This window comes from Alligator sinensis, unplaced genomic scaffold, assembly GCF_000455745.1.
Source record: "Alligator sinensis unplaced genomic scaffold, ASM45574v1 scaffold736_1, whole genome shotgun sequence".
In the NCBI taxonomy this organism is placed as follows: domain Eukaryota; kingdom Metazoa; phylum Chordata; order Crocodylia; family Alligatoridae; genus Alligator; species Alligator sinensis.
This window is the reverse complement of record NW_005842561.1, coordinates 553,986-565,180: the sequence shown is the minus strand read 5'-3', so window position 1 is coordinate 565,180 and position 11,195 is coordinate 553,986. Positions and strand designations below refer to the sequence as shown.

General features: G+C 39.5%; 1 protein-coding gene across 1 annotated transcript in view; it reads right to left on the bottom strand.

The window, feature by feature from the left end:
* Positions 1 to 6,703: 6,703 nt before the first annotated feature.
* The window catches only part of LRRC8B (leucine rich repeat containing 8 VRAC subunit B), a 40,434-nt gene continuing 35,942 nt past the window's right edge, over positions 6,704 to 11,195 (bottom strand). Inside the window, 1 exon segment of the mRNA XM_025214025.1 lies at positions 6,704 to 11,195. This exon segment is cut by the window's right edge and continues 30 nt beyond it. Coding sequence (XP_025069810.1) covers positions 11,088 to 11,195 — 108 coding nt within the window. The 3' untranslated portion in view covers positions 6,704 to 11,087.

The following is an 11,195-nucleotide window of genomic DNA, read 5'->3' as shown; positions in this document are numbered from 1 at the left end:
GGGAGGGGGGGAGTTCCTGTTCCCCTGAGCACTTCCAGGAGTGACAAGAAATAACGGTTACAAGCTGGCAGAGGGTAGATTTATGCTAGATATCAGGAGGTGCTACTTCACTGTCAGGGCGGCTAGGAACCAACTTCTGGAACCAACTTCCAAGAGAAGCGGTGCTGGCTCCTGCCCTGGGGGTCTTTAAGAGAAGGCTGGATGAACACCTTGCTGGGGTCGTTTGACCCCAGTACTCTTTCCTGCCATGGCAGGGGGTCGGACTTGTTGATCTGCTTGGGTCCCTTCTGACCCTACCTACTATGAAACTATAGGATGGGAACAAGCAGGAGGGTTTTCATTTTTAAAATAGCTAACTATAAAATCAATATCCACAGAAAACATTTTAAATGAAAAAGGTCACGGTATGAAGTTCTATATTCTGTCTTATTTGTTTAAAAGAACTGTAAATGTTGAGGTGTTCCTCCTTGCAGACAAGAGGATTATCTGCTGCTAAATGTTCTTTTGTAGCAGTCAGTTACATAGCACACATTTTAACACCGAGATAAGGAAGAGTACAAAATCTTCTTGCAACAGTACCATGTAAGCCTGATGCTCTCTTACAACATGGATTCCAGCAATTGAAAGGCTGAGCTGCTCAGCTGTTGCTGTTTTAGCTTTTTACTTGCATGCTTTTCTTGCCCAAGAGCACTCCCATTTATGTCCAAAAAGGCCTATATTCTCCTTTGTCTGCCTATATACAGCTAAAAGGTCAAATGAGTTAGCCAGTGGGTTGCACTCAATCAAGTGCATACTTGTCTCTGCAGTGCTTTCTTGGGCAACTATGCTGTGGTCCAGATCACTGTCTAGGACAGTGGGGGCCAAACTTTTTGGTTGGTGTGCCACCAACAAATTAGCCCTCTCCCCAAGTGCCCCTTCAATCCCTTTCCCCTGCCTGATCTGCTGCTCAGCGTTCTGTTCCCTGCCTATCTGCCACTTCATTGCCTGTCCCCTCCCCAACTTGTCACATGCCACCCACAGAGGCTGCCCACGTACTTGTGCACCTACACTGCAGGTTGGCCTAGGAGCTGGTTGGGTACTTGTCTGTTCCGCTGTACAACTCACATCTGGGTCTTCATTATTACTACCTTGGAGGATATGCAGTCAGCTCACTACAGGTTTTTGGCACTAGTCAGTATACCACCGCAGTCAAGGGTGGCAAGTTGGCTCTGTCGAGACTTCTCCAGTTGATGAATCACCCCCACCCATCTGTAAGCACAATACCTTTCACCTTTAATTGATTTGCAAACTTGATTCTGTATAGTGCTTCTGTAAGGCTTACAAATGTTACACTGGCCTTTTTGGATGCGAGACTACTAGATCCATCACCGCTAGCTGATCATTCATAGTGTTCTGCATTTTTTGTTTTTATTAAAAAAAAAAATTCTGGGAATTTTTCAGGGATTAACTTCCAAACCAAAAAAAAAAGGGGTTGAAAAGAAAAAAACATTTTAAAATCGGGGAAAATAATAATAATAAATGTATACATACATTCATACTTTTTAGTATGCTGACAATTCATACACCCATTTAAACAGTTTCTACATTTGTATTACAGCAAGAAATAGGTTGTCCTCAGCAGAAGTACCATCATCCTACTGTTGTAACTCCCTATGGTATCCATGAACAAGGATTTATTTTTATTTTTTAAAGTCCTACTTTTTTCCAACAATATTTTTCTTACTTTTTTGTGTAAAAACTCAGATTTTCATAAACTGATTTTGAATTATTAGAAAAAGAATGAAAAATAGTAAGAAAGGTAAGGCTAGGTTAAACTTTTTTTTTTTATACAAACATAGTTTGTGTGTCCCATCAAAACTAATAATTTTTCCAGAAATTCTGGTTTGCATAGGCTCGCATGGCTTTCTTAAGTGTATCCTCACTCATGCTGAGCCTCTTACTGTCTTGGATGTAGTCCATTTTTTAAAATAAGCATTCTGCATCCACTGATCCGGGGGGTACACTCAGAGCTCGTCATGCACTTTCCTAAAATTGGGAAGTGTGTCTTAGTGGATATTCCAAAAAGCCAGCACATCCAGGTCCACATTGTCAGGGATAGGCATGTTCATGTAGGTAGCGTATTCACTTTTAAGATGCAAAATTTCATCTTTGGTGGCAAATGGTTGAAACACTCTGGCATAACGGTTGTAGTCTGCTGCAAAATTCACTTTGAGGAAGTGGTTCAACACCTGGATGACATTCCAAAAAGAATGTCAAAAGAATTTTTCGGCACCAAACGCTTCGGGTTCAAATTACATGTTACAGTTGCCTGCCATTTTTCACAGAGAACAGTATTGAAGGTTTTTTTTGGTGTTGAAAGCTTTTTTGGTTCTTTCTTGTTCCAAGGTCAGAAGGATTTCAAGAAACAGTTGCGTTTTCTCGCCATATGTTTTTGTTGCAGCTTGTGTGTTCAATTCAGGTGATATTTTGGTTGTCAGTATACGGTGAGCACCTGTATTAGAAAATGTTGTGTTTGTGGCAGCAGGGGAGAACTCCAGTGCTTTTTACATTTCAGACAGCAAATCCAAGTTCTCAACAATGAACATGACCTTGGTGCACAGAATCTGGTGGTCATGGAGATTATTTGCCTGTTTCTTTAGAGTTTCTGCTTTAGCACTGACAAACTCAGGGTGATCTAAATACACATTAGCACAGTCCATGCCTTATTTACATGACATGAAGGCAAGTAGAAACTCGTCCACCAATGCGGCACAACAGGAGTTGGTAATCAGCAGTCAAGTTTGCAGTCATCTCACACTTTATACAACAAAGCCTTCAGCTTGTTTGTTTGCATGCTTGAAAACATCCCCAAATCCAATGACAAAAGATTTTACATCTCTCATTTCTTCAATAGCTGTGGCTGATGATGGTGCAACATGAATTAAATGAGCAGGACAAGAAACTCCAGTTTTATCTCCTGGGAAAACTTAGCCACATAGGAGGCAGAATCCGTGTTAGCAGTGGCCACATTTTCCCCAAGTCAGTTGGTAAATCTAACACTGCATTTACTGCTGCATGAAAGCTTGGGGTGTCAGTAAATGGGATGAATGTCACACCTGCACAAAACAATACCGGCTTTTTGGCTTTGAAATCAAAAAACAAAAACAAAAGGCCAAGAATTGGACAGTCCAATGCATCAGGGGATTTATCAAAAACCAAACTAGACACCACATTTCCATTAAGTCTTTCAATCACTTTAGATACTAGAGCTTTGTCATTTTCCCTCAGGTACTTACGAGTAAGGTTGTCTGTATTAGGAAGAGTTTTGCTGCTGGACAGTATGGTTGCACAAAGTCACCGATCGGTTCCATGGTGAGAAACAGTGGTTGCCCAGCAAAAAAAACAGCATGCACAAATTCGTTAACAGTCATGTCGGGTTCTCTCTTTCATTAATGCCCTGTTAAAGGCTCCACATATGGCCTGTTTATTCCTAATCTCACATTCTTCTTTAATTTAATATGTTGCTTGCTTTCTACATGTTCTTTTATCCTGTCTGCATGAGAACTGACTTCAATGACGCAGTACTTGCAGTGCAATGCAAACTCTTCACCTTCTTGTTTACTCTTTTTGAAAACTTCTAAACACTGATTTTCATGGATATATTCACATAGAGATTTGCAGTTTCTACCCATCTTTTTTTTTTCTTCTGTGTATGCTTTTATTCAGCCTCACATTAAACAGAAGCACTAAGTGCCTATTTATATCACATGAGCCAATGATGGAGTGATATTAACATGGTTTAATCTGACTGGCTCCATTGTGCGTCTGGAGTGAGTTTTACATCTAAGAATTGCTTCAGCTTCAGTGTTGCAATACAAAAACATCTATTGGGATGGCATTTCATAAAAATAAATACCCAGTAAAATATTATTGAGCGAACTGAAAAAAAGGTTTAAATTAATAAAACCCCAATAACTTCAATAAAAAAAAAAAAAATCAGGTAATTTATCACTGAAATTCAGTAAAAACCGAAAATGCGGACCACTAATCATTCAATATCTTTCAAGATAAGCAAACTCATGAATTATCAGAATCTCAGCTGTGCTGATGAATGCGGAAGCAGCACTATACTCTCTTACAAAGGCTGAGTGACAATCTCAAACTGATGGTTAGTTCAAAGCTGGTTGAACAGAGCAAAACAATCTACCAGTGTCTGAAGATCTTTCCTGGAACAGGCCACTAGAAGACATTTCATCACTGATGTAACAGTTCCTTAAGAGTTTCTGTATAGTCTATTTGGGAACTCTAGACCTAGCGGTCAACAGGGGCTAAACTGCAGTTCAGAAGCAAATTTCAATGCCAGCATTCAGAGACAACCCAAGCAGGGTGGTGAGGGGGGCGGTGCCGAGCAGCCGGATGTGAAACTGGCAGCAGCACAGAGTCACCGTGCCTGCTCTGCTCTGCTCAGCTCTGTGGGGCCCCCTGAAGTGCAGGGCCCAGGGCGGTCACCCTGATTCACCCCTCCTAAGGATGCCCCTGCCTGAATTAAGGTTACAGACATCTTGTATAGCACCACTCTGTATAAAAGCGCAAACAGGTTTTGCCCTATGACACATCCTTGTTTGACTCTGCTTGTCAGAGAGAAGGGGTCAGATAGAATGACATTGACTTTTACTCTGCCGCACATTCCATCATGAAGCTGTTTCAGGACTGACAGACCTATTCAAATAGTCAAAGGCTTCCCACAGCTTCTGAAGTCCAAATTGGCTCATTGTGTCGATTTTTCTCAAATAGATGAAATACATGTAAAGATCAAGATTTTGCTGTTAGCTCTTCTGGATTTCCTGAGCAACAGTAATCATGTCTACTGTTCTGTTCTTTGCCTGAAACGTACAATGTGATTCTGGAAGCTTCCTTTCTACAAGGTGCAGCAGCAGCCAAGTTGAAGAGAATTTGAGAAATAGTTTTCCAGGAGAAAGATAGCATCACTGCTGAAATATATAAAGTCAGTCACATGGTCCTGAGTAAGCATCTATACAAAATTTAGTTTTGGTTCTGGAGTACAGGGATTATTCTGCAGGACTTAAAAAGATGTAATGATCAGCAAAGACTATAAGAACAATGGCCCTAGTGCCATTCCAGATGAGCACCGCACAAAAATTACTTCATATATACTACCTGTATCTACTACCAAGAGGTGGACAATAGCAACTTCTTCAGAAAGTACAACAATGTTCTTGATTTGCCATCGCCAACTGACTAGTCACTGACATGTTACAAGGTAGGATAACAAGTTTCCAGACAGAAACAGAATTCCTGGCCTACCCTTATCTGCACAGTTCAGCAATGAAGGGTTGAACATGCTACTCTTGCATCGACATGAAGGAAGTACCCTTATGGGAAAGCTCTGGTGTCACTGCTGTTTATCCAAAACCCCACGACCACTACACACAGTCAGTGGTCTTGCACTACTTCTATCTATACTCTGTTGCAACAATGTTGCAAGAACAGTTTGTAGTTTTCTAGAACAAAAGTCTTGGCACTGGCTACAAAGGACAGGAAAAGGTCTGTGCACAGCCAGAAGTGCTTCAAGTCTCTTGTGCTGGTGGGAGAAGAGCGTTTCCAGCCAGAGGGACAAAGGTCGCACAAGTTTTCTCCACAATATGCTGCAAAGTAAATTCCTAGAGCACCTCAAGTTAGTGTAGTACTAAGAACTAAGGGGAATCATTAGAAATCCTAGAAGCTAAGGCAAGGTCTTCAGTGTTACAGACACAGCTACAGGGGCAGGACAGAAGTCTGGCTCAGTGGTATGAGTGATCACAAGTGAGATTAGCTATCCAGAATGACATATACCAAATTCACTTCTGCAATGAATATAGGTTAGTCCTTAGAGAGTCCAAGTAACTTCCATCAACACAAGAGGTGTTTGTTTTGTAATACAGCTGAATGCCTGAGAAGTGCTTAGACCCCACACATGTAAAGCTCCCAGCACTGGTATGGTGCTTTCTTTCACAGATTCCCTGAAAAGTTAGTATTTCAAAACCATTTGCCTGGCAGACTGTTGTTAGGCTAACACCAGCCCTAAGAACTGGAATTTGGGATTATATGTGGCATTTTACAAGGGCAATGTCCCATAAAAAAAAAAAAAAAAAAAAAAAAGACGACAAGAGGATTGGGATTTCATTAAGATTTATCCATGCATCATGACCCTGGCATGTTACTGGAAGTACTAGGATGTCAAGAATAAGTTACAGATGCACACTTGTTGCCTACGGAGGCCATATTTAAATAAACTCAGCAGCACTGGGCAGATTATCCAACTTTAGAAACTGTGTACCACTATTACATAGCAGGTGGATTATTTTGCAATTTTTCTTCTTTTGACAAATAAAATTCAAAGAAGTAAAGCCAGCTAGAAATCACAATGCTACCGCAGTACTTCTATAATGCTACAGTCTTAGAAGTGTTCACAACCATTGACACTTACATTTTAAATTCATTAAAAAGAAAAAAAACCCAACAAAACTGATCAAGTGGCAGGATTTTTTTTGGTATATTTTCTGAACTGAAGAGAGAGAATACAAGTACTTAACCAAGTGCTTTCCCTTCAAGAACAAAAAAAAAAAAAAATCTGGTGACTAAACTCCATGCAACAAGGGTGGGGAAACTTGCTGTCAGGGATGTGTATGTTGATAGGAAAATAAAGAAAAGTTCGTAAGACTGTAATGCAAAATATTTAATTATGTCTCAACCAAAGAAAGTTCACAATTAATACAAAAATTGTTAACACCACAACAGTACTGAAACAAACTGAAAAGACATTCTGCTGTTATCAGCTTTATACAAATAAGGTAGATGTCACTACAGCTTGTTGTACAGTAGATAGCAGAATGGATTAATACCGATTCCTTGAAGATATCTTAATTCTGAACAAATATTCAGTATTAAGGAGATGGCTAAAATAAACCTCAAGTTCAGAGCTATGACCGACTCCATACTCAAATGCTCAGCAACAGGGGAAAAGCAGAGGTGGATCCAGAAGGGGTACAGTGGTATAGTTGCACCTTCCCTTGGCTGTGCACTGCATGCCCAGTAAGCTCAGAGCTCTCTGGCATGTCAGCACAGCTCCTGCTGGGAGCTCTGCATGTGCTGAGAGCTCTGAAAGCTCACCAGCTGGTTGGCATGGAGTTCTTGCTTTCAAGCACCTATGAAGCCTGCTGCTATTTGCTCTTCCCCTTCACCACCTTCCATCTTAAATTCAGCAACTGGGGAAAGGAGACAGATGCCTGAAGCAGAGCCCCTGCTTTTCACAAAGCCCAGGAGCTCTGCACTGCTCATCCCTTCCTTTCTCCTACTGCTGAATTCAGGGGACAAGGGGTGTGGGGCACAAAGCAAAAAACAAAAGCCTGTGGAGCTGAAAGCAGACCCCCTTGCTGGTGAGCTAAGTGTTCACAGAATATGCAGACCTCTGGCAGGACCTGTACCAATATGTCCATTTGCTCGGACTGCACTGGCATGCAGGATCATAGCGAGGGGCTGTGCCCACACTCTGTTCAGGTGTGTGGCACATACACAATGAGAAATTTTCACTACACATGTGCTATGCAGCTTTAGGGGGTATGGTCACCCCCGCCCCCGCTGCAATCCTGGATTTGCCCATGGGGAAAAAGTACAAAGCTAGAAAACAGGAAAACAAAAAGGCACACCATGGTCTGAGTTAAGGCCAGAGCTATTAGCCTTTAGGCTTCTTGGCTTTTGTCAGGATGTGTCATAACATTCATATTATTTTGAAAGGTGAGGTGTTCATGCCCCCTTTAAAAGAAGAGGTAGAAGGTATGCCAAAAACTTATGCAATGCAGGTGCTGATTTTACAGTTTTGTTTTTTTAAACAGGCTCCGTGCAGAAACAGTAGCATTTAGGGATCTAATTTTGCAGTTCTTCTACAGATGGTTTTCCCAACTACTTTTAGTTACATACATTTTAGAAATGTATGCTAAGTTTCTAAGGCCATGTACAAATATTCATTTCTAGTGTTGGAACATTTCCACTGCTAGGAATGATTCCAGAAGGGGCAGTACAGACATTCAGTCTGCAGCCACCTCCTTTCCCCTGCACCTTCCTGACACCAGGGTGATCTTAGGCTGTCAAAAGTGTGGCTCGCTCTAGTCCTCCTGTTCCCAGGAGACTGGAGCAGCAGGGCCAAGTCCACTGTTCACTTCTCACACTTGGGGTGCTCCAGGAGTGAAAAGCAGGTACAGAGCAGCTGGCAGCTGCTCTTTTCCTCTCCTCCTGGTCCATAGGAGGGGCATGAGCAGCCACCTCTCCTCCACTCCCACCCCCTACCTTCTCCAGAGGTGATCCGATCTCAGGAAGGCATGGGAGCCTTTCCCCATAGCTCTATTTCTCCTGGTTCCTGGGAGGAGTTAAGCCACAGGAAAGCGTGCAGACATCCATTCTCCCAGGATTTCTAACCAATTGTAGTCAGATTATTTTTCCACCCAAATAGGCTTTTTTGCTCTGGGAGAAAAAGCTGGAATGTCTGTACATTTCTGGTTTCTGCGAAGAGAGTGGAGATTAGAAACAGGAGTGTAGAAAAATGAACATCTGTATATGGCCAAAATTACTTCCCTGTTAATCTATTTCCCATTTAAATAGGACAAACTCTGGGTAAATGTATACTGAATAGGTCACAGCCATTGTAATGCTGTCAGTGCACCAGTCATGAAAAATTAAGTTACAGAGCTTTAAAAAAAAAAAAAAAAAAAAAAAAAGCTTTAAAATATTAAAAATATATTGTGTATACGTGTATGACCTTTTAAGTATCAATACTGCTTTTCAGCATAGAATGAAATGAAGCTTTGGACCCAAACAAATATTTCTAAAAACAATCTACTTGGGTAATTTTTTATTTTTAAATGTACTAGGTCCAAAGTTAAGTTCTTGCACAATTTGATTCCAAAGCCTAGAGCCTTGACACATCTAGTTTATATTGTAACTATTAACAAAACTTTAATTAGAATGGCACAAGCTGTTCTATTCTGATGCAAAAGGCCAAGACCCAGCTCACTATTCATGAACTACGTAAGTACCCGGGAAATATTATGAGCCATAAAAATGATACCTTGAACTAATATTGGAAAAACTGAAGACGTAAGCTACAAGATACTATACTGCTTAGCATTCAGATCTGACTGATCAGTTTATACAAAACATTTCATAATACAAATGTTTAGTAAAATCAAAGACTTAAAAATACATAAAATCCATTAGGCTGCAACACATTTTTGGTTCCCTGAGAAGAAAATTCTGTTTAGAAAGGTATATGCAATATAATTAGTATGAGGAATAAACACGAACCTCTTGGAAAGTTACTAAAGAGACACCTTTTATTTCAGTTTAGGAGACCAGACTCTCACTACATGAATTTTAAAAAGGTAATTCTTAGGCCCCAGAACAATGATATTGGTAATGGGAGCAGTTTTTAAAAAATATACCGTATATGTTAATCCTCCTCTGATGATTTAAAGACAAATATCAACGTAAGTTTACTCAACATCAAGAGTATTACTTAATCAACATTTTCAGCATTTTATTTGCATAAAAATAAACATGAGTCCATATTTTATATTCTAATTTTAAGCATATAAAATAAAAAGTATTACTGATGTATGCTCCTGAAAACATGCTAACAATTTTAAATGCATCTATCAGAGGCAAAAATATATATATTGGTTGTTATGAGAAATTTCAGTAGAATAAAACCTTAGAAATAGATAATGAAACAAAGTATACAGAAAAAAATGTATAAAATCTGCATCCATTTTATTTCCATCCATTTTAACAAACATTAAAGGATGGGATTATAAAAGATCATATGTCCCCTTCACACAATTTGTGAAATTATATCACTGAGTGGGGGAAAGTTTACAGTGGCATTGTGTTTCATTTGGTTTAGTTTTGTTTTTAAGTGTTTATGAACTGTGTGGCTTGGTTTTAACTGTGCCTTTCCTTCCCCATCCATTTATCTTTGATGCAAAATTTCCCCACCCACCAGCACACTAAACAGAGCAATTGGAGGGACAGAGAAGCACTGATAAATGGATGCATAAGCGGCAAATGGGAAAACACCACAGTAATATTTGGGATTGCCAAAACATAATCTAACTGTTCTTATTTGCCATAATTTTCTATGAAGATAAATACTAAGAAATATGATCTGCTTGTTGCCACAGTTAAGAACATGTACACAAAGCAAGGTAATTTTGCTATATTAGCAGCCACCACTTGAATACACAAGGTTCTTTTGAGAGAGAGAGAGAAATAAAATCAGAACAAACTAAATTTTAATCCCATTTACTAGGCACATTGTTAGTCATCACGTTTTTTCCTACTTTAAAGACACAAAATACTGAAGTAGTTTACAAGAGGATATGGAGAATAATCATCCTAGCATTTTTTATATTAAATCAAGTGGCATCTCCCAAAGCTACAAGACTGGGGCAAGTGCTGACCATATACTTTAAATATGAATTTTTGTAAATTGCAAAATGATTTCCAAGAAGCTCCATGAAACTGAAAAAAAAATAACTATTTTATTTAAATACGTTAGACCTAAATGAACATGTGCTACTCCTAAATCAGTAAAGAGTTCATATTTGGAAGAAAAATAAAAAGTAATATGGGTAATTCTTGGTCCTAGTATGGTGAGACACAAAGGTGTTTAGCATGGCTGTTCTCAAGAGAAACAAAATTCTCTGCCTCCCCCAAAATAAAAAGACACAAACTACATCCAGGCAACCAGTTCTTCAACAGCAACACTCATGCCCACAAACATTTACTACCCTAAGCATATCAGCCAGGAGAGCCCCAATAACTTACATTTAAGGTTATTCACAAAGATGCAATTACCTGCTAATCTATACATTACTTAAGACTAAATGTGTAAATGTTTTCTTTTTAATAAAAATTACTCAGATCTATATATATATATATATTTTAGGCATGAATTGTAAACTAGGCTACTTTTCTCTCTCATCTTTCACCTGAACCTATCTTTACAGAGATATTAAGTAAAAGGCCTGAAGTATTTGATGACATACAGTCTCATCTTATTTATCCACACACATTTGCAGACGCTCTCTTACACAAAGCGGAAGTGTTTTTAACAGGCTCTCTTCTACAATTAGACAGCTCCGTTTCAGAAACTGACATTCTTC